Below are 24,480 nucleotides of genomic sequence, written 5' to 3'. Positions count from 1 at the left end.
ATATAATATAGTATATAAAGGAATATATGTACATATATATTTATTTATTCAATGCACGCAGTATCAATTTTGCTAGCTTATGCTGCATAACAAACAATGCAAAGATCTCAGCAGTTGACAACAACAAAGATTGATTTCTTGTTTCCAGTGCATGTCCGTCACTTGTTGGTTCCAGCCCTACTGCACATCTTCCTCCTGGGACCCTGGACAAGGGGAAACCCCAATCTGGGACACACTGCTCTTAGGGCAGAGAGAAAGAGGACTGACAGAATTCCACAATGGACAACTGTTAACATTTCATTGTCCAAAACAAGCCACATAGTCAAGCTTGATACCAGTAGGGCACAAAATACAATCTCTCAGTGGGAAGGAAAGAAATTATTAGAAATAACTTTATTGCTTGAGAAACTTTCTGAAAACATATTTATGCAAACAACAGATCATTCAACTATTTCCTTCACAGGACAACAGATCTCTTCACTGGGAAAATCTGCTTGCTTATTATCAAATGACTTTGCTCATCAGTACATCAGAAACATGGGATACAAGCAAAGAAAAAGAGCAAAATTCATAGCTAGAAATTTTCTATTTACAAATAAGACTCAAGTTGGGGGAAAAAAGGAATACCAAGAAAAGCAGAAGGGAAGAATCATAAATTTCAAAAAGCATTCAATAATGATTAAAAAAAAAAAAAAAGTAAAACGCTTATGTAACTCCAAGAACTGTTTCTTCCCAAAAAAGCTTTAAAATATATAAACATAAACCTTTAAGTCATCCGATCAAGTGGGGAAATGAGAGATACTACAAAAGTACAAAGTTGGAAAGAATGGAATGACCACAAATACAGAGGAAACTGAAAAATTCAGAAGCAACTACTTTGCTCAAGTCAAAACAAATAAATGTGAGAACCTGAATTAAGAAGATGATTTTTAGGAAAATATAAATTATTGATAGTTCCAATACTATTTATATTATTCCAGAGCACAGAAAATAAAATGAAGTTAAACTTCTAGCTAATATTCTTCACTTGTTTGCAAAACAGAAATGGTCAAAGCTTTTATTCACTTGGTATATTAGTTACCTATTGCTCATACAGCAAATTACAAAAAATGTAGTGACTTAAAAACAACATGAATGTATTATCTTAAATTTCGGGAGGTCATAACTTCAAAATCAGCCTCACTGAGCTAAAGTCATGGTGGCAGGTCTGTGTTCCTTCTGGAAGATCTACGGAAGAATCCATTTCCTCCCGTTTTCCAGCAGTTGGCTGGCTGCCTGCATCCCTTGGTTTCTGGCCCTTTCCTCCAGCGTCAAGCCAGCAGCATAGCACCTTCCGATCTCTCTGACTATGATTGTTGCTTCTACCATCATATTTTTCCTCTCCCTCTGCTTCCATTGTCACATTGTGGTCTCTTACTTTAGCTTCCCATTTCTCACTTATATGGACCCCTTTGATTACATTGGGCCCACTGAGATAATCCAGAATAATCTTCCCATCCCAAGATCCTTACCACATTTTAATCACATCTGCAAAGTTATTTTTGTCATGTAATGTAGCATATTCACAGGTTCCAGGGATTCAGACATGAGTGGCCATTATTCAGTCTATAAGAGGTGAACGATATGGAAAGACATTTTGATTTATAAAAAATTCCATTCTTATTTTACTGGGGAATATAAAGTTTCCACTAAAAAATATGACAGAATGATTTGTAAAAGTCATATAGCAGTGTAATTAGCTCACAAAAACATTGCTGAACAGAGCAATTAGTTTCTGAGGAATCCAATAAAATTGGAACATACTGTCCTCTAAAGGAACATTCATCTGTAGTTAGTCCCAACCTTTATGTACTTTGTTTTTAGTTTATAGAGATAGTTGAATGACATCTTCCACATTTTTCTTATCTGTACCCTGCCCTGCCACTAAAAGCTCCTTTTATGGTGTGGTTTTATTGAGGGAGGCTTATGGATCATATTTGTGTATTAAAACAAAACATTTGGAATGCAGTTACATTATATATGGTGAATGACCCTGAAAGTCTTTTTTTAAAAGCATTCTTTTTTTTTTCTTATTTCTTTGTTCTTTTTTTTCTCTTGTTCTTTTTTACACACTCTCCAATCTACAAATCTTAGTTCAAAGGGTGTCTAAAACAATAATTTGAACTTTCTGTGTAGTAGAATAGTTAAGGAAGGTGGGAACATATTTTATTAATAAGTGCAGGACCTTCTAACATTCTTATAACATCCACCAGAAATATTCTTTCCTATCACAAAGATCTAAGTGTTACCCATTTTTCTGTCTCACTCTCATTGCTATTGTGGGCTTTCCATCTCTTCTGCAAAGTGGCCCCAATTACTCTCTTACCTTCATTAAATGGTCCCTAACAATTGCAGCAGTTTCTAGAAATCATCTTCAAGATTCTGCAGAGTTATCTGGGCCATATCAGAAATGCAACCATTTTTCTTCTCTTCCTTTTCAATGGTGTTTCCCATGAAAAGGTAGAAGGCTCTGACACTACCTCCACTGTAACGTCCTCCCTGTATGTGCTGCATGGGGTTGACAGTCCCCTGAAATCATTTCACATCCACGGGACTCTGCATAAGGCTTCTCTTATCAACAAGAGGCAGGTTTCTTCGGCACTATACTCTGTCACAGTGGTTCCTAAGGAGCACTGCCTTGGTATCCCAAAATCTCTCATAGATTTTGTGGGGAAATTACTTCTTTCTGCTTCCTGATATAATCGTTTTTTCCCTAGGACTCAGACATACGTCTATACCGATTGGGCAAAAGGGGAACCATTTTTGGTCCTGAACTCTGTTCTTAAGCTTCTCTTCCCTTCTAGGCTTATGTAAAACATTTAGCACAAAAGTTGGCACACAGCAAATGCTCAATAAATATTACCTATTACTATTTTTTGACAAAACTCTCTCTCTCCTTCTGGTCATTTACATTCCTGTTCTACACAAGCTTCAACTTAGATTTTGAAGTTTTCTTTCCATACATTACTCATTGCCACCCAGTCATGAAGTTAAATAATCAAAAAACATAAATTGCATCTTCCTTTGGACATTGCTAGATCAATGGAATGTGGAATCAGCTCCTGAATGCTTTTATAATGAGTCTCCAGATGCCCCTGAAATAGGTCAGCCTCTGACCAACAGCTAGTGAGAAAGAGTGTCTAGGCAATAATTACATGATTGAGCTTAGCAGTGGAACTCTGAGATGTCTACAACCCTGACCAACCAACTTGGTTGCAACCATGAAAGACTATAAGCTAGATTCTCCCAGCTAGGCTGAACTTTCTAACACTGAAGCTTCTTGGTTAATTTTTCTGGCATAGGTTTACGTAATGAAATCAGAGACATAAATCACTTGAGACAACACATCACAAATGCATATGCAAGGATTGAAAGAAATGTTGCATTTGTGAACCACACTCACTGGAATTTTTGCACACTGAACTGTGCCTTAGTAATGAGGGACAACACCTTGAACATATCGTGTAATGTAATCACTCATTTATTTTGTGTATTTGTCTATGTTTCCAGAGTCTATAGTCACATATTAATTCTGACTTCAAGGGTTTGCTGTGAGGACAACTGAGTTAATTCATGAAAAGCTCTTACCACAGCCCTGGCTGGTTTGGCTCAGCAGTTAGAGCGTCGGCCAGTGGACCAGAGAGGCCCTGGTTTGGTTCCCACTAAGGGTGTGTACCTTGGTTGCAGTTTGTCCCCAACCCCAACCTGGGGCTGTGTGGGTGGCAACTACTCGATGTGTCTCTCTCACATAGATGTCTCTCTCTCTCCCTCCTGCTCTATCTCAAGATAAATGCAAAAATGTCCTCCGGTGAGGATTTAAAAAAAAAATCTTCTTAGCACGGTGAATGGCTTTTTCTAAACTCGTGGTGTTATGTATTATATTTAGAAAGTAAAACTGAAAAGGGGGAGAGGCTATGAAGAAGAGGACCAGTCTACTTCCAACAAGACAAATACGACCTTTGCCTTCACGGAGTCTGGGTATGGCAAATTTGAAACACCTCTGGAATGGACAGCCTTTTGCTAAATTGTGGAGCAGCACAGGCTGGCTATATCAATGCTAATGAAGTCAGGTGAGAACCAACTTCCCCGTGTCTGTGGGGTCGGAAGAGAAGCGACCAGTAAACGAGAGAAAGTGGGCAGAGGGGGTTAAAAGGTGAGAAATGGAGAAAACAGGAAGGGAAGCCAGAAGTATGTTATAAATGGCTGAAATAAGAGAGGGATGGCATTCAAACGGAAGGGAAGAGAAAGCTCCTACAGCCTCCCAGCGGTCTCCTGCCTCTGGACCCCAGGCCAAGGCCAGGGCCAAGCACCTTCCCAGCCTCGGCGGCGCGTCCCGAAGGCGCCGGCTCCCTGCGGCTGCGCGCGTCGCGGGGCTGTGACGTCAGAGGGCGGGGACTTCCGGACCCGGCGACGCCTTCCCGGGATCGTCACTGCAGAGCAGGCTGCCTTGTAGGCGGACAGGTGAGGTTCTGGTCCCTTGTTGGGGTGACTTTGCCGGAGGACGAGGCGCGGGAGCCGGAGCCCGTCCTGTCTCTGCTGCCCTGGGCCGGGCGGGCCGCCGGGCACAAGTGACAGTGCTGCGACCAGGGGGCTCGGAGCCCTTGGCCGGGACCCCCTTTGCTGCCGGCCCAGCAGTCGCTCCTCTGAGCGCGGGAACGTACCATTTGTAGTTCTGACCCAGTACTTAAATGCAGTCCGCATGTGGGGGACCTGGGGAGTAGAGGCCAGGGCGTGGGGCCCCTGCCCGGGAGGAAGTGACTGGGGAGGCCACATCCGAGCTGGGCACTGCCCAGAGCTGAGTTCTTTTACCAGTGAAGCCTCCAACTAGCCCTGGAGTCACTCTTCCTCCGTGGGTCTCCATTTCCCCACTTGTCCATCTGCGGGGTCTGGAAGCGTTTGGTTTGGACTCAGGGTTCTCAGAAGGATGAGCTTCCCCCACACCTCTCCTAAATTTGTTAACACCAGGTCCCCTTGAAAATTGACCTTTGGGCCAGTCTCTGAACTTGACACTCCCTAACCGCGTGTGTGAGGTTCAGCAGCAGTAGCTTTAATACTTCTCTGTGGCGCCAAGGTCAAAACGGAGCTTGCGCCCTTGAATTTAGAGCACAGCATTTTGGGGAAACCATTGAGGCTTTCTGATGCCTATACCCCTTATAGTGCATCTTGGTATTTTACTGAAGTAGTCTTGTGCCTCCATTTTTCTCATCTGTAACATAGGGGTACATTCGTATCCACTACATAAGGCTGCTGTATCAACAGATTATTCATCTGCATTTAGAACAGTGGTTTACACACAAGTATTCATAGAATGACCCCCACACACTTCACAGCTCTCTTGATGCCTTTTTTTTCAGCAGGCATTTAGTGCTCACACTGCCTTTCATTTACCCTTAACAACTTAACTGTAAATTCTCACCCTTGGGTTTTTATTTTTCCGCAAAAGACAGGATGCAGATTGGGACCCTTGATTCCTTGATTCCCAAGCTTAGAAGAAAGCAAAGGAGTTATGGGGGGGAAGGGGTTCCCTTTATCAGGTAAAGATAATTCAGTACATTTATCATGAATATAGTATGTGCTTTAGTTTTGATATTTTCTCCGGAGTGGTAATGACTTTTATGTTCATCACATAAACTTGTTCTTCTGACCCAGTTGTACAAGTTTGAGAAGAATCTTACTGGAAGTCATTATGTTGTCATTAAACTAGCAAAGTTAGACAAAATGTAAAAGTTGTAAAATTACTAATTTCATGACCACTTATTAAGCAGCAGCAAGAGACCGTTTCACAGAATCTTGGTGTAAAGTGCATCATACTTATTCCCATTCTACAATATTATGGTATTTCTTTTTAGATTCTGTTGTATTGCATAAAATTTCAGAGTAGTATGTGACTAGAAATTCCTAGAGTAGGAGTCAGAAGATGGTTGAATTGATTGTGACATTTTAAAGCCCTATAACCACAGACAAATAATATAAAAATTTTAGCCCTGGCCGGTGTGGCTCAGTTGATTGAGCATCCTCCTCTACACCAAAAGGCTGACTGTTCAATTGCTGGTCAGGGCACATGCCCAAATTTTGGGTTTGGTCCCCCAGTTGGGGTGCATATGGGAGGTAAACGATCGATGTTTCTCTCTTACATCAGTGTTTCTCTCTCCCCCTCTCCTCCCTTCCCTTCCTCTCTAAAATCAATAAAAACATTTTTTTAAAGAAAGAAGCCATTTAATAATAATAATGATGATGATATAACAATTTTGACTTGCAATTTCTTACTCTGTTAATTGTACTGCCTATTTGGCAGTGCTGTTAAAGCCAGATGAGAATGTACTTCACAAATGAAAGAACTACAGAAAAAGAAGGTGGTTTTGTTGTGGGTGGTGAGATTATCATCAAGTCAGGATATAGCAAATGATTACTTCTCTGACATTATTCTGGAGAAAGATGGGAGAGACATAAATTTAATGGAAGGGTGCAGATGTTCTGTTTATGCATCTGTTTTATATGTTGACTTCAGCTGTATGTTTTGAGGCTTATAAAGGGCTATGTGGTCAAATTCCCACTTTCCCTCTTTTATTCTTCTTATACAAATTGCAATTAAATAATAGTGTTATTTGTGTTTAAAAACTCTTCTTTTGAAATTATTATGATGCACAGGGAAATGCCAAAAAAAAAAAAAAAAAACTACAAAGAGGTCCCCTTGTACAGTTCAACTAACCTCCCTCTATAACATCTTGCATAACTGTGTCATCAATGTGATCTAAAGAGTTTATTGAGATTTCACCAGTTTTACAAGCTACACCATATTCTTGTCTATATTCAAGTCTATAGCTTCATATAACCACCAGTATATTCCAGATACAGAACTGTTCCATCAGCACAGCATCCCCTCATGCTGCCACAGCCATCTCCTACCCTATTCTCTAACCCTGGCAACCACCAATCTGTTCTCCATATCTATAATTTTGTCTATTTCAAGAAATGTAGTATAAATATAATCACATAGTATGTAACTATTTGAGATTGACTTTCTTCACTCAGCATTAACTCCTTTGAGATGCATCCAAGTTGTTTCACGAGTCAGTAGTTTGTTCCTTTTTATTGCTGAGTAGTATTCTATGGTGTATGACTATGCCACAGTTTGTTTAACCATTCACTTGTTGAAGGACATTTGGGTTGTGTCCAGTTATGGGCTCTTACAAGTAGAACTACTATGAACCTTTGTGTGAAGGTTTTGTGTGAATGTTTTTATTTCTCTGGGATAAATGCCCCAGAGTACAACACAGGGTCAGATGGTTTGTATTTAGTTAATTCGTATTATTTTTCTTCTTATAGTATCTTGATAGGATTGATTTTCGAATGTTGCACATACTTGGACTAGCTCCCACTGTATTGTGGTATATGAATCTTTTTAATACGTTGCTGGAATCTATTTGCTAATATTTGGCTAAGGTATAGATATGAGAGGTATTGATGTGTAGTTTTCTTTTTTGTACCGCCTTTGGTTTTGGTGTTAGGGTAATAGTATTTTGTGAAGTCTTTGGTGATAACCCCTGTTATTCCTGATATTAGTCATTTGTGTCTTCTCTCTTTTTATTCTTTCCAGTGGAGGTTTATTAATTCTATTGATCTTTTTCAAAGAAATTGCTGTTTAATTGATTTTTCTCTTTTTTCAGTTGTATTGATTTTTGCTTTGATATTTATCATTTTCTTCATTCTGCTCATTTTTGGTTTATTTTGCTCTTCTTTTTCTAGTTTCTTGATTATTGATTTGAGAACTTGTCTCATTTCTAATGTAAGCATATGGTGCTCTAAATTTACCTCTCAGAATTGCTTTTGTTGCATATTACAAAATTTAGTATTTTCATTGAGTTCTTTGTATTCTTAAAATTTCCTCTGAAACCTCCTCTTTGGTCCATGGATTACTTAGAAGTGAGTATTTAGTTTCCAAGTGTTTGGATATTTACCTGTTGTCTTCATGTTATTGATTTCTAGTTTTTGCATAATGGTTGGAAGACATAAGCTGTGTTATTTTAATTCTTTTAAGATTCTGTTTGTTTTATGACCTAAGATATGGTGTAGCTTGGTGAATATTCCATGTGTACTTGAAAAAAATGTGTATGCTGCTGCCTTTCGGTGGAGGGCTCAATACATGTCAATTGCATTCTGTTGGTTAATGGTGTCCTTCAGTTCTTGCATATGTTGTTGTTTATCTAGTAGTTCTCATTGCTAAAAGTCTCCAACTATAATTGTGGATTTTTCTCTTTCTCTTTTCAGCTCTATTGGCTTTTGCTTTATGCATTTTGAGTCTCTGTGTGGTGCGTGTCAATTTAGGGTATCTTGTTGGTGGATTAATCCTTTTATCAGTATAAAATGTACTTTTTGTACAGTCATTTTCTTTGCTCTGACTTCTATTTTATCTGATAGTAATATATCCCATCTTTCTTTTTTAAAAAAAATATTAGCGTGGTATACTTTTTTTATTCTTTTATTTTCAACCAACCAATCTTGGTATGTTTGAAGTGACTTTTTTGTAGACAACATATAGTTGGGTAGTATTTCTTTTTATTTGTTTATTTTTTTATTGGATCATGTTTCTTTTTAAATACATTTCTATCTATCTCTGCCTTTTAATTGGTATAATCAGACTATTTGTACTTAAAATAATTATTGATGTATTAGGGCTTAAGTCAGCCATTTTAGTATTTCTTTTCTGTGTGTTTCCTCTGCCTTCTACTTTTCTGTTCTCATCTTGCCTTCTTATAGGTTACTTGAATTTTTTTAGGATCCTATTTGACTTATTTATAATGTTTTCAATACATCACCTAGTACACTTTTTTTTTTCTTCACTAGTTGTGCTAGGTATAACAGTATACATACATATCACCCAGCCTACTTGTATTGACATTTTATTACCTCAAGTGAAGTGTAGAAACCTTACTTATATTTAGGTCCTTTTAACCGCTATACTTTTTAAATATAATTGTCATACTTCCTCTACATACACTGAGCACCACATCAAATGATGCCATAACTTTGCTTTAGCCATCAAATATGATTTAAGAAACTCATGAGGAGAAGGATAGTCCATTATATTCACCACTACCTTTACCCATTCCATTGTTCTTCCTTTGCTAAAGTTAAGCCTTACTCACTTACTTCATTTCTGTTTGGAGAACTGTCTTTAGGAGAACTTCCTAAGGATAGATCTGTTGGTGACAAATACCTTTAGCTTTTCTTCATCTGAGAATGTCTTTCTTTCCCCTTCAATTTCTGAAGGATACTTTTGTCTGATATTAAATTTGGAGTTTACAGTCCTTTTCCTTCAGCACTTGAAAAATGTACCACGTCTTTCTGGTCTCTAGGGTTTCCGGTGAGAAATCTGCTGATGTTTGAGTTATTGTTCCCATATAGCTAATGTGTCATTGCTCTCTGGCTGCTTTTAAGATTATTTTCTTACTAGTTTTCTGAAGTTTGACTATGATGTGTTTTGTATTTCTTTGGGTTTCCCTGTTTGGGGTTAACTTGGCTTATTGAATCTCTAGGTGTATGTCTTTTGCCACATTTTAGAAGTTCTTATTAATTTTTTTTTTAAATAATTTTCAGCCCCACACTCTTTCTCCTATCACTCAGACACTCTCATGCAAATGGTAGATCATTTGTTATTTTTCTACAAGTCCCTAAGATTCTGCTTTTTTTTTTAAGACTGTTTACTTCTTGTTCCAATTGAATAAATTCTGTTGCTCTGTCTTCGAGTTCACCATTTCTATTTTGTCAGTTTAATTTTACTAGTGAGTGTATCAGCAAATTTTTAATTATATTTTCAAATTCTATAATTACATTTGGTTCTTATTTTTGCAAAGCATTTTATCCTTCAAGGAGAGCTACTTTACTCATGGAATTTCTAGGCAAAAGTAATGATAGCTTTAGATTATTTGTGTATAGAAATTAATCATCTTACTCAAGATTTTAAACCTCTTCAAAATTGTCTCTGTAATAATCAGAAGCAAAATGGACAGGTATAAATTTTCTGTCCTTATTTTAGGCAGTTCCTTGTTTGAAACCCTAATAAAAGGGAAATGACCATGATAGCTTAGAACTTGGTAAATGGAAAATTGTAGTATCTCACTGGCAAGTGGAGTGGGAATTTTGAAACTAGTTTCTAGAAAAAAGAAACTAGGAATCAAAAATTAAATTAAAAATTTATATGTGCTCATTAAAACTTTAAAGGAGTTTTGTGACATAGTTCCAGATTCAGAAAATCCCTCCTTTACTCCTTTTCCACTTGAATAATACTGACAATTTTAAGTAGAACAGGTTTTTCTAGTGGCCATATTTGAGATTTAGGTAATACTGACTCTTAGTTTTATCAGTGTGATTTCTACCCTTACAAATAATTAAAAATTAAACACGAACCCATTTGTCAGCTTCATTGACAGTAGAGCACTGTGGTTAAGAAGCTCTCTTCCAGCCCTGGCTAGTGCAGCTTAGTTGGTAGGAGCATCATCCTGTACACCGAAAGATCGCTAGTTAGATTCAGGGCACATACCTAGGTTTCGGGTTTGATTCCCGGCTCTGGTCCGGGCGCATGTGGGAGGCCACCCAATTGATGTTTCTCTCTTATGTGATGTCTCTCTCTCTGTGTCCTTTGCCCTCTCCCTAAAAATCAATGAAAATGTCCTCATATAAGGATTTAAAAAAAGAAGCTCTCTTCCAGTAATTATAAAAATTTAATATATGAAAAAGATTGTATTTTAATTCAGTGGGAAAAAGATGGTTATTTAATTAAATGGTATTAGCACAAGTAGCTCTCTATCTGAAGGAAACCGAAGTTGGATCTTTATCTAGGTGGATTTAGGTTTAAATGTAAAAACTAGACTAATAAATAAAATGAACATCTAGGAATCTAGGAGCTTTATCTAAAGTGTAGGAGCCCATGTAGCCCACATCATACTCAATGGTCAGAAACCAAAAGTGTTTTCCTTAAGATCAGGAACAAGACAGGTATGTCCACTTTCACCACCCTTATTCATCATAGTACTGGAAGTCCTAGATACAGCAATCAGACAAGAGAAAGAAATAATAGGCATCCAAATTGGAAAGGAAGAAGTAAAACTCACTATTTGAAGATGATATGATACTTATATAGAGAATCTTTAGGATTCTCTATATAAGTTCTACTAGAACTGATAAGTAAATTCAGTAAAGTAGCAGGATACAAAATATCCAGAAATCTGTTGCATTTTTATACACCAATAATGAACTATCTGAAAGGAAAACAATCTTATTTACAATTGCATAAAAAGAATACCTAGGAATAAATTTAACCAAGGATGTAGAAGACCTATACACAGAAATGTATAAGGCATTGAAGAAGATACAAATAAGTGGAAGCATATACTGTGTTAATGGATAGGAAGAATTAACATCATTAAAATGTCCAAACTACCCAAAGCAATCTATAGATTTAATGCAATTTCTATCAAGATACCAATGATGTATTTCACAGAACTAGAATAGATATTACAGAAATTTGTATGAAACCACAAAAAACCCCAAAGAGCCACAGCAATCTTGAGAAAGAATAACAAAGTTGGAGGAATTATGCAACCTGATATCAAACTCTAGTACAAGGCCATAATAATCAAAACAGTATGGTTCTGGCATAAAAACAGACATATAGATCAATGGAACAGAATAGAGAGCCCAGAAATAAACCCATGCCTTTGTGGTCAATTAATATTCTACCAAGGAGGCAAGAACATACAATAGAGAAAAGACATTCTATTCAATAAGTGGTGTTGGGAGAATTGGATTGACACATGTAAAAAATGAAACTAGACACCTTACACCATGCACAAGAATAAACTCACAATGGATTAAAGACTTAAATGTAAGACTCAAAACCATAAAAATCCTAGAAGAAAACATAGGCAGTAAAATCGCAGACATTTCTTATAGCAATATTTTTTCTGATATATTTCCTCGGGCAAGGGAAACAAAAAAACCAATAGGACTACATCAAACTAAAATGTTTTTGCACAGCAAAGGAAACCATCAACGAAATGAAAAGACAACCCACTGAATGAGAGAACATATTCGCCAGTGATACATCTGAGAAGGGGTTAATATCCAAAATTTATGAAGAACTTTTACAACTCAACACCAAAAAAAACACAATCCAATTTAAAATATGGGCAAAGGATCTTGAATAGACACTTCTCCAAAGAGAACATGCAGATGGCCAATAGGCACTGAAAAGGTGCTCAACATCACTAATCATCAGAGAAATGCAAATTGAAACCACATGAGATTATCACCTCATAGCTGTCAGAACGGCAATCAATAATCAATAAATTAACAAAGAACAAGTGTTGGTGAGAATGTGAAGAAAAGGGAACCATCATGCACTGTTTGTGGGAATGCAGGTTGATGCAGCCACTGTGGAAATGTTTTGAGTTAAGGCATTTCCATTTTTAATGTTTTGAAAATGGACCCAGCAATTCCACTTCTGGAAATATAGCCAAAGAAACCCAAGACACTGATTCAGAAATATATATGCACCCTTATGTTCATTGCAGTGTTATTTACAATAGCCAAGATTTGGAAGCAGACCAAGTGCCCATCAGTAGGTGAGTAGATAAAAAAGCTGTGGTACATTTACACATTGTAATACTACTTCGCAGTGAAATAGAAGGAAATCTTACCTTTTGCAACAGCATGGATGGACCTGGAGAGTATTATGCTAAGTGAAATAAGCCAATCAGAGAAAGACAAATACCATATGATTTCACTTATATGTGAAATATAATAAAATGGAAACAGTCTCATTGATACAGAAAACAGACTGGCAGTTGTCAGAGGGGAGGGGGATTGGAAGCTGGATGGGAATGGTGAAGGGATTAAAGAAAAAACTCGGACATGGACAACAGTATGGTGATTACAAGAGAGAAAGGTGTGGGGGAAGTAGAGGAGGGTAAAGGAGTATAAATGGTGATGGAAAGAGACTTGACTTAGGATAGTGGACACACAATACAATATATAGTTATTGTGTTATAGAATTGTACACTTGAAACCTATATAATTTTATTAACCAGTGTCATCCCAATAAATTTAAAAAGAAGGAAAGAATAAGAGCCCAGAACATGGTTAATATCAGCAGTATACAAAGTTTCCTTACAAACCAATAAGAAAAATATAAATAACCCACTTGGAAACCAGGCAAAGGATATTGATAGACAATGGACAGAAAAGAAAGTCCAAAAGACCAGCAAACATGAAAAGATGTTCATGTACACTGGTGGTCAGAGAAATGCAAATTAAAGAATGAGAGGATATATACCTAAACACTACAGGAATTAAAAATAATAATACTTATTGATGGTAGAGTTGTAGGGAAAGATACTTTGCTAGGATTGCTAGAGAAAATGTGATTCTTACACTGTTTGTGGAAAGCAATCTAGCAACGCCTATTAAAATTCAATCCAGTAATTCCACACTTGGGAATCTGGCCATTAGAAACAAAAGAAGTGTTCTATGTAGATATATGTAAGAACATGGGGATTTAAGAGTGTTTATTGGAACATTGTTTCAAGACACTGAGAACTGAGTGCCTGTCAACAGGGAGATGGCCATATGAACTATGGTGTATCCACATTATGCAACAACCATTAAAATAGTGACTTAGAGTTATACTATTTGAGTTGGCAGGATTTCCTTGTGTTCTTTTTTTTTTTTTTTTTTTTTTTTATCCTCACCCGAGGATATTTTTCCATTTTTTGTACAGATAGAGTGGGAGGGAGAGAGAGGAAGGGAGAGAGAGAGAGAAACATCGACGTGAAGGGACACATCGAGTGGCTGCCACCCACACAACCAACCAGGGCCAGGGACAAATTGCAACCGAAGTACGTGCCCTTAGCGGGAACCGAACCCGGGTCTCTCCGGACCGCAGGCCGACGCTCTAACCGCTGAGCCAAACTGGCCAGGGCCCTTGTGTTCTTAAGTATAAAAACAAATGCATAGAAATGTGTATAATATGCTCCTATTTCTCAAACACTGACAACTCATATTTATTAAAATGTATATACTCATGTATATTTGTATGTGATTATAGAAAAATATGGAAGACTTTATACTGAGTTAATAACATGGGTTTAGAAGTGATGGAGGTGAGGAGAGGTAGAGATGAAGCACACAAAAGATTAAATAATTAACTGTTTGCCTGGCTGTTGTGGCTCAGTGGATTGAGCATCGTCTCATGGACTGAGAGGTCCCGTTCAATTCCAGGTCAGGGCACAAGCCTGGGTTTCGGGCTTGATCACCAGTATGGGGTGTGCAGGAGGCAGCTGATCAGTGTATCTCTCTCACATCGGTGTTTCTTTCTCTCCCTGCCTCTCTTTCTAAAAAAAAAAATCAAAACATATTTTTTAAAATTAACCATTTAAAAAATTCTAGTATATTTTATTTATCCATTTAAATGAAATTTTTAAAACAAAGATCAGGAGCTCATTCAGACATCTGGGTTCAAATTCTGGCTTTACCACATTCCACCTTACTAATTGCGTGACCTTAGGCAGTGTCTTTCAGTCAAGTTTCTCCTTACATGTTCTGTTGGGGTAGAGATAATAGTACCCATCTTATAGGATTGTTGTCAGGATTAAACAATACAGCATTCATAATGCGTTAGCACAGTGCCTGTATTACAGAAAGTACTCTTAAAACATGAGTTCTTACTGTTGCCTCGGTTCTCTTGCTCTTTTTGACATTTATATATTTTAAATTTTTTGTTACCAGCCCCTAACTTTCCTGAAACATTTCTTCTGGCGTACATGACATGATATATCTTAGTCATGCCCACTTTTAATTGTTTCTTTTCACTCTTTCGCTGGCTTCTTTTTTCTTGCATATGGGCATTTCCCCAAAATACAGCAGGAACTGTCAAAGAAGCTTTGAGTTGGGTGACTGGAAGGATAATGGTGTTCTGTGAGGCAACCCAAGTCAGGCTGTACAGGTTGGTAGGGTTGATTTTTGAAACAAGATGATTTTTATTTTGTTATTGTTTTTATTTTTGTTGATATTGTTTCCTTGCTTCTTCTATCAGATACTAAGAGATGCACTAAATCCTCCACTATAGATTATGGTTTTATTTATTTCTCATTTTACTTCTGTCAGTTTTTAATTTGTGTCTTTGGAAGCTAAAATATTAGGTGCATGCTCATTTAGAATTGCTATAGTCTCCTGATGGATTGACTTTTTGTCATTATGAAGTGCCTCTGTTTACCTCTGTATACTTCTGACTTTAAAGATTACCTTTTAAATCTGATTTCAGTATAGCTATACCATCTTTCCTTTGACTAGTATTAGAAGGTCTGAGCCAGTGTGAGATCACAACCACAATGTAAGGCCAGTGTAGAGCAAAACTATTTTATTTCATGCACCTGGGTACAGACAGGCTGAACCCAAAAAATGAGTCAGCCTTGAATAACAGTTGGGGTGTAGGTTATATACTCAGCTTCTAGCTTCCAGCAGATCCTGCTGACATACTGTGCATGGCCCATTGTCCCCTTTGCGGTTGTACTGGTCTGGTATCTCGTCCTGCACCTGCTGGGTGAGTCATTGTCTTGCAGATAATCTGGAAAATCCATACTCAGCAGAAGGCTGAGCAAAAGTCAAATTTGTACTTAACAGAAGGCTGAGCGAAGGTCATGCAAATAACACATTTTTCATAGTTTCCGCCTTTTCCAAGCTTTTACCTTTACCCTTTAAAATGTTAGTAATCCTTTAAAATATTTGTATGGTATATTATTTTATATTCATTCATTCACTTTATTTCTTTGTGTGTCCTTCTTCTTCTTTTTTTTTTTTAATCCTCACCCAAGGACATTTTTGCATTCATCTTCAGATAGAGTGGGAGGGAAAGAGGGAGGAAGAGAGAGAGAAAAAGAAACATTTGTGTGACAGAGACACATCTACTGGTTGCCACCCACACTACCCCAACCGGGCCGGGGACAAACTGCAACCGATGTACGTGCCCTTAGCAGGAACCAAACTCAGGTTTTCTGGTCCACAGGCCGACGCTCTAACCACTGAGCAAACTGGCCAGGATGTGTGTCCTTATTCTTTTTTTTAACTCATCTTTATTGTTGAATGTATTACAGATGACCCCCCCTTCATCCCCCAGTAACCCCCTTCTCTCCAGCCCCAACCCCCTCCAACCTTCCCCACATGATTGTCAGTATCCATTGTTCATACATATATGCATAGAAGTTTTTTGGTTTATCTAATCCCATCCTCCCTCTCCCCTTCCAGGTTCATCAGTCTAACAACCATTTTGTGCTTCTTAATTCCTTCATCTTTTTCACACACACACACACACACACACCCAGCCCCTAACAATCTGGCAAGCAACAAAAAAGTTCTCAGTATCTATGAGTCTGTTTCTGTTCTGCTTGCTCATTTTGTTTGTAGATTCAATTGTTGATAGTTATGTATTACTTGCCATTTTATTGTTCATATTTTTGTTGTTGTTCTACTTCAAGAAGACCTTTCAACATTTCATATAATACTGGTTTGGTGGTGATGAACTCCTTTAGCTTTTTCTTCTCTGGGAAACTCTTGATATGTCCATCAATTCTAAATGACAGCTTTGCAGGATAGAGTAGTTTGGTTGTAGGTCATTGCTTTTCATCACCTTGAATATCTCTTGCCACTCCTTTCTGGCCTGCAAAGTTTCTTTTGAGAAATCAGCTGACAGTCTTATGGGAGCTCCTTTGTAGGTTACAGACTGCTTTTTTCTTGCTCCTTTAAAGATTCTCACTTTATATTTAACCTTTAGCATTTTGATGATGATGTGTCTTGGTGTGGGCCTCTTTGGGTTAATCTTGTTTGGAACTGTCTGTGCTTCCTGGACTTGTATGTCTGTTTCCTTCACCAAGTTAGGGAAGTTTTCTGTCTTTATTATTTCAAATAGGTTTTCAATTTCTTTCTCTCTTCTCCTTCTGGCACCCCTATGATGTGACTGTTGGCCCGCCAGAAGCTGTCCCACAGGCTCTTTAACTATCCTCATTTTTTTGGATTCTTTTTTTCGGATTCTTTTTTTCTTTTTGTTATTCTGATTGGCTGTTTTTTGCTTCCTTATATTCCAAATTTATGGTTTGCTTCTTGGCTTTACCTACTCTACTACTGATTCCCTGTAAATTATTCTGTATTTCAGTTAGTGTAGCCTTTGTTTCTGACTGGTCCTTTTTTATGTTGTTGATGTTCTTACTAAGTTCCTTGGTCTCCTTATGTTCCCTGAAAGTCTCACTAAGTCCCTTGAATGTCTCACCAAGTTCCTTGAGCAACCTTATAACCTGTTTTCTGAACTCTGCATCTGATTGATTGCTTATCTCCATTTTGGTAAATTATTTTTCTGGAGTCTTGTTCTTTTCTTTCATTTGAGACATGTTTCTTTGTCCCTCATTTTTGCTGCTTCCCTGTGATTGTTTCTATGTATTAGGTAGAGCTGCTACATCTCCTAGGCTTCATAGGGTGGCCTAAGCAGGATCCAGACAGGCCAATCCTATGGTAAAGCCTTTGGAAACAGCTTGGATGGGTGTCCTTATTCTTAATGTGTATCCTTTATAAGTAGCATAGAGTTACTTGTTTTATTTTTATCTAATCTGACCCTCTTTACCTTTATATAATTAGCATAATTAGTCCATTCACATTTAACTTATTACTGGTATGTTTGGGTTTAAATATACTATTTTACTGTTTGTTATTTATTTGTCGTACCTATCAGTATTACTTTTCTGCTTTCTTCTCATTTTTATATTATATTTTCTATTTCCTCTTTTATCAACTTGTTATTATACATTCTGGTCCAATTTTCTTAATAGTTAACTGATTTTTTTTTATCCTCACCTGAGGAGATTTTTGCATTTATCTTCAGATGGGGGAGGGGGATAGAGAAACATCGATGTGAGAGAGACACACCAAGTGGTTGCCACCCACACAACCCCAACCAGGGCCAGGGACAAACTGCAACCGAGGTACATGCCCTTAGTGGGAACCGAATCCGGGTCTCTCCAGTTTGCAGGCAGGTGCTCTAACCACTGAGCAAACTGGCCAGGGCTAGTTACTGATTTTTTAAAACAGATTTTTCAATATTTTCTCTGGCTTTTCAGATTGTTCTCAATGGAAGGTTGTTTTGAAACAAGCCAGACTCTCCATGTTAAAGTTGGATTAAACTTAATTTTAACGTATGTACATTTTAAACAACAAAAAGCCCTCTAATTTAAAACAATTCCCAGACTCACCTCTGTTATATAACCAACATTGAATATGCAGAGATCATCAGCATGTTAATGTTTGCTACTAGGCTAATTTTTTAAAAACAGAACTTGAAACAAGGTTTCCACTGCCATTGTTGTATATATCTGTACATCTTATATTGTGTTTTGATAGCAGTTACAAATTTTGTGTCTGTTCCCTTTAAAAATGTAAACTTTGCCGTGGCCAGTTTGGCTCAGCAGTTAGAGCATTGGCCAGTGGACCAGAGAGTCCCGGGTTCAGTTCCCACTAAGGGCACGTACCTCGGTTGCAGTTTGTCTCTGGTTGGGGTTGTGTGAGTGGCGACCACTCAGTGTGTCTCTCCCACATCGATGTTTCTCTCTTCCTCCCTCTCTCCTTCCCACTCTATCTGAAAATAAATGCAAAAATGTCCTTGAGTGAGGATAAAAAATAAATAAAAATAAAAACGTAATCTTCAGTTGTCCAGTCACTAACTATTTTACAAGTAGGTTTAGTACTAGTGCCTAGGAATAGCACGAATTACTTGCTGGTCAAGGCTCAGACACACACCAAGTGTATACTCTGCTCTCCGTAAGAATGGAGCAATAACCCAGCCCACAACTCACATTTCATAATATTACATGTAAAGTTCTCATCATTAGAAGAAGTTTCAGGAGCTTTTTATTTGCCTCATATATATAATAGATAATACAAGTTATTGTTAGATACTGTTAGTGCTATAACTTTGAACGAAAACTAGCTTACTATCTCTCAGATGTAATGTAGTTTAATTGAAAACTGTCTGGACATTGAAATGAATTTTTAAAAAGCTTTTATCATTTGCAGTTCATACATGGATGATAAAGCTGAGTAGCCATAAAATACAGATCATCTGCATGCTGAAGTAAAATAAGACTTATTTATAACTTCTCTTTCAAATATTTTTGTTCATTTGTGCAGTCTCATTGTTCTTGTTGGCTGGCTTTATAATAAATAGTGTAAATTTGAATCTCTAAAATTTATACAGATCAGAGTCTGCTTTTTAGTTTTATATGTTGTTTAGGTTTGTGTAAGATATAATTGGAAAAATCACTTTACCAAATAAAATTAGAAACCCATTCATATAAGCCTCTGAACACCTGTATTTAGGCAGGTAACTTGCGTAAGTTGTACAGATTGTGCCCACACTTGTTTCATCCAACCTCGGTCTTGCTGCCTATCAAACCTGATTCCTTTAACGATTGCTTGCAGGCTGTGGCTGGAGGCGGGGCCCTTGGCCTTTAAAAGCATGTGATTAAAGCACCTCCGCTTCTGACACTTGTTTGCTGAACTAAATTGCCTTGGATTCTTAGGTACAGAGGATTTTGAATTCTCACACTTTGTTTTACTTTGCTTTCTTATTTGACTCTGTAGCATTCAGAAGCATAAGAGTGATATAAAAGAAATAGATACTTTATAAATTTCAAGTCCATGTTTCTTAGTTATATTTAATTGAGATGTTTTAGAGTTGTAGTTACTTTTTTGTTTCCCAACTTTTATAGACTGGGTTTAAGTTTCTTATCTACTTGATTTCTCATCAATGTTGTGGCTAGTCAAATTCCCAAGATGTCATTTACTTGAAGTTAAGTGTTTGTAAGTTGAATATAGTTAATAATTCTGGTTTCTCTTCAGGTGCACGAATTAAGTTCAGTTGGTGTCTTCTCTGTCAGTTTTCTAATTTAATTCTGTGTGTAACAGCTAAATCTGATATTGTTTCTAACTTTATAAATGTCATATGATCTTCACAATTATACTATGTTTTGTGATAGTTTTAGAGATTGGGCTACAGTGACTTACTAGCGAATTAAAAATCGGTCCATATGAAAAGATGAGATGATCCTTTCACTTAGTCACTGTATTTTGAATGGAGAGGAGTCCCCACTTTCTAAGTGGGAATTTTTTATTTTCTAAGTAGCTTTATTTAAGAAAATCCGTTTTGAAATTTTAGTTAGACATAGAGGTTGAAACATATATGTTTGTTTCTTCTCCCTTCCTAAGTCTGCTAAAATGACAGTAAAAGTAATAAAGATATAAGTGAAGAAAATGGAAGAGGCAACATAACATCAGACTAAAAAAGTGAGATTTTAGAAATGTTAAAAAGCAGATGGATAAATTATAACCAATTTAGCAGAGCAGAGCAATTTTGATGGAACTTAATATGTAATAATTTATAATAATGTACCTAACAACTCTTCCATTAATGACCATTTAGGTTCTTCAGTTCTTCATTGTTATAAATAGCATTCTATGCATTTTTTAATTTGATTTCCTGTTTAGAATTGATTTCCCAAAATTACTGAATCAAAGTTTATGCCTTATGGATTATTATATTATTGTGCCAGGTTGTTTTCTAAAGGTCATTTTCATTATTAACATCAATTAATAGAATCTTCCATTTCACTACATCCTAGCCACCATTCATTTACCGTAAAGTGTTCAGTCAGAGGAAGGATCAGTGGTGTTTGTAGGGAATTCTTGGCTGTTGTATTACGAGAGTGTGGCGTAATGTAAGTAAACACGCGTGTAGATTACTAGGGAATGCTTACCTGGCGACCTTTACCTTTGCCACCTGGAGTAAAGATGGATGCTGCCAGTTTAGAGAAAGAGATTCCTTCCTTGGTGTTTTCAGGGAAGACCTCAACTAGGAGGTAGGATTAGAGGTGAATCTAAGATGGGAAAGAGTTGAAGAGAACTATTTGGGTAGATACATGGGGATATGCCAGTCTTGATCCAACAAGGAGACGGAAACCACAGAAACTTAAATGATTAGTTCAAGGTAGTAGAAGAGGGTAAAGGGGGATAAATGCTGACAGAAGACTTGACTTCAGGTAGTGATACAGGTGATATATTATAGAGTTGTATACTTAAACCTGTATAATTTTATTAACCAATCTCACCCCAATAAATTCAGTTTAAAAAAGAATTACTAAGCTATGGTAGGAGAGAAACTACACAGTTACTGTATAAAGAGAACTCTAAAAGGTACCCTAGGGCTGAGAGAAAGTACCCTAGGAAGGACAAACTGGGAACGTGGGTTTAGATCTCATTGGAGAAGGTGTGGTTGCAGCCCATTGGATGAATCTGGTGTGTTGCCTGGGCTAGAGCTGGTCCACAGTGACTTTTTCAGCAGGTGAACCAACACCAGAGGGAGGGTGTACAGTCATTCATGGTGCTGCTGCAAATGTGAGCCCTGGAGTGTGTGGTGCCTGTGTTGGAAGGACCACAGTAATAAACCTCAGGTGCAAATGAGTGGAGGCAGGTGGTGGGTACAGAGGAATTCGGGGCACTGCTTTGGCTACTGCTGCAGTGGGGATATGGTGAGGCCTTACTCTGCAGCAACCTAGAGCACGACTGGCAAGTTCCAGGCTGCTGTGGGGGACAAACGTCAGGTGGCGGGCCCTTTAGAAAGCCAGCTTGGCAGTGCCTCCAGCATGTGAGTGTGGGCCAAGGAGAGGGTGTAGGGAGCAGCCACCAGGTCTGGGACATAAGTCTACTCCTCGGACTCTTGCTACATTGCTGCTGTCACCTGAGTATAGAGCTGGAGAAAGAGAGGGCATGTATGTACCAGCTGGCCAGATGCTGAAGAAAGCTGTGCCCCTAGGCACTTAGCTCTAGAGCAGGTTTCTGAACCTTGACACTGTTAACCCTGAGGGCTAGATAATTCTTTGTTGTAGGAGCTGCCCTGGGCACTGTAGGTGGTTAGCAGCATTCCTGACCTCTACTCACTAGATGCCCGGTAGTGCCCCCTCCCCCAGTTGTGACAGTGGGACCTCTTTCTAGGTATTGTCATATGTCTTCTGGGGGCACAGTTGTCTCCAATTGCAAATCATTGCACTAGAGAGACCACAGCCTGGGGGTGGGGGTGGGGGTGGGGGTGGGGGTGGGGGTGGGGGTGCGGGTGCGGTTAGTGCTCCATAAACCTGCTGTGAGATACATTGAAACCAGGAAGAGAAAAAAACCTTCCCCTGTAGCCTGTAGTGTCTCTGGGGCACTCTCCCAACAAAGCTTAACATTGTGTCAGCTGGCAGAGGAAAAATATTTGAAAGGCCCAGATCCATTTTTCCAGAGAAGGCAGTGAAGAGTGAATTTGGAGCTGAGGCAGTAGGTTAATAACTGGTACAAGTGAGGAAGCATTCCTGAAGTGGCTGAGGATTAAAGATTAGCAGATGGGAGACAGAAGCCTGAGGACACAGGAAATGCAGGGACAAGACGATGAGAGAGCAGGGTCAGTGAAAAGTGGTAACAGGAGAAAAAGTTCTGGGGTCTGGGAATCTGGATTCTGGATGACTTTGAATGAATGGAGGCTAGCTGAAGAGGAGGATAGGAAGACCATGGAATGCCTGAGACATGGTCCTGTTGATTGACACCGGGGAGGCGGAGCAGAGATGGAGGAGTGATGTCAGTCACCTGGGACTGCATTTTTCCACATACTTTGAGGACTCAGGAAATCGATCATGATATTATCGCATCCTGTTGTTTTCCACCTACCCATTTTAGGATTTAATAACCTAGTGCTTGAATAATGCTGTACAAATATGCTTCCAGTTGGGATGAGAGGATTCATAGAGGAAAACACAGAGATCATCAAGTTCACTGAGCCTCTTTATAGTTCTGTCTGGGAGGGTAAAAGGGCCAGCCACAGCCTCTGTGTCTTTCACCACTCTCCACCAGGTGAAGGCAGGGGGGTCTCACTGCTAAAGCTGAGGTTCGAAGAGAAGTCGGGTGGCGGGAAAGCACAGGTGAGCCGGTTGTTGTCCTTTCAGACTGGAGAGGAGAGTCATGCAAAAGGCTGATCTGACTGTGCTCCACACTCCTCTGTAGCCTTTCATCTCACCAAGAAATGCTTCCCTGTTTCTTCCTAGTCTTGTGGTTTGCTTTGATTTTTTTTTCAATCTTATAATCCATAATAGCTGAGGGGTCATCTATCTCCCAAATTTCCTTGTAGCATTCCTTCTAGGTATGTTGAAATTTGCCATTTTTATTCTTGAATATTGTCTTTGGCTCAAGGTTTTACGTTTTAGTGACTTTTGATATTGTTTTTCTTCCTTTATTTAGAAATGGACTCAGAAATCAAGGAAGAAATTCCTCTGCATGAGGAATACATTTTATGTGGCGGAGTTGAAACCCAAGTTCTAAAATGTGGGCCCTGGACTGACCTCTTTAATGATGAAAGTGCCCACAAGCCTAAGCTGCTTATTTTCGTTATTACTGGTAAGTTTAAAACTCTGGATAAGGAGACTGTATAGATACTTATAACTATTTCTTATCTCAGAGATAATTTGGTAAATATGAAAAGCCTTACAGAAGGAAATAAAATCACTCAAACTATTGACGACAACCACTCTTAGTAGGGTGGCTGGGCTTTTTTCCTTCTATGTGTTTTTTTAATATGTTATGTTTATTACATATATGTATATATCACAATTTTAAGTATACATATGTATAATTTTGTAATGTTTTTAAATTAAAAAATTTTTAGAATAATTAGAACTTTGTCAAATATTTTTCAAAGTTTTCTAAATAACTTTTTTGTTTCATTTCAAGATCATTATAAGTTAATTGTAGAATGTTTACTTATTCTGGGTCATTTGTGACTTTTGCTGGATCACTGTCAATAGAATGTTAGAGGTAGATGCTTGATTGTAGGTATTCAAAGCACTTTTTGAATTGTAAATGAATTGAATGAATATATGTATATATACACATATACATATATACACATATATAAATACACACACACACACACACACAGCAGCCTTAAATATTAAAAAGTGAAATTGTGTAAATATGTGCTATAACATATTATGTTGTATTGATCATATATTATATAGCTAAATCTGTAGGGTATAATGATTACATTCTTTTCTTTATTTGTTTTCTCTGGATTAATGATTATCTCTTTCATTTGCTTAGTTTTCTGTGTTGTAATCATTAATTTATTCTAAAATTATTCTCTAAGAGTGAAAAAAAATTCTCTCAATACATTTCAGTAATCAGTCATTTTTTGTTTTTTGGGGGGTGATCTGATCTCCCTCCGAGAGCTCTGTTCTTTTGCCCCCATCTGGACCGATTGCTCTCCAGGCCTGCAGCACAGACGACCTGGGGATTCTTTCCCTTCTCTCTGGGTTGGGTTCCCTG

At 38.0% G+C, this 24,480-nt stretch overlaps 1 protein-coding gene across 2 annotated transcripts in view; it reads left to right on the top strand.

Moving 5' to 3' along the window:
* Positions 1-4,450: 4,450 nt before the first annotated feature.
* Positions 4,451-24,480, top strand: part of LDAH (lipid droplet associated hydrolase) — a 98,928-nt gene continuing 78,898 nt past the window's right edge. For both annotated transcript variants that reach the window (XM_036263511.1, XM_036263512.1), the window contains exons 1-2: positions 4,451-4,500; positions 23,398-23,553. In XM_036263511.1, the coding sequence (XP_036119404.1) occupies positions 23,400-23,553 (154 nt within the window). In that variant the 5' untranslated portion in view covers positions 4,451-4,500; positions 23,398-23,399. The remainder of the gene's footprint in view (positions 4,501-23,397; positions 23,554-24,480) is intronic.

Source organism: Molossus molossus, unplaced genomic scaffold (genome assembly GCF_014108415.1).
Source record: "Molossus molossus isolate mMolMol1 unplaced genomic scaffold, mMolMol1.p scaffold_m16_p_15, whole genome shotgun sequence".
Taxonomy (NCBI): domain Eukaryota; kingdom Metazoa; phylum Chordata; class Mammalia; order Chiroptera; family Molossidae; genus Molossus; species Molossus molossus.
The sequence above is the reverse complement of the archived record's forward strand: the minus strand, read 5'-3'. Positions and strand labels throughout refer to the sequence as shown.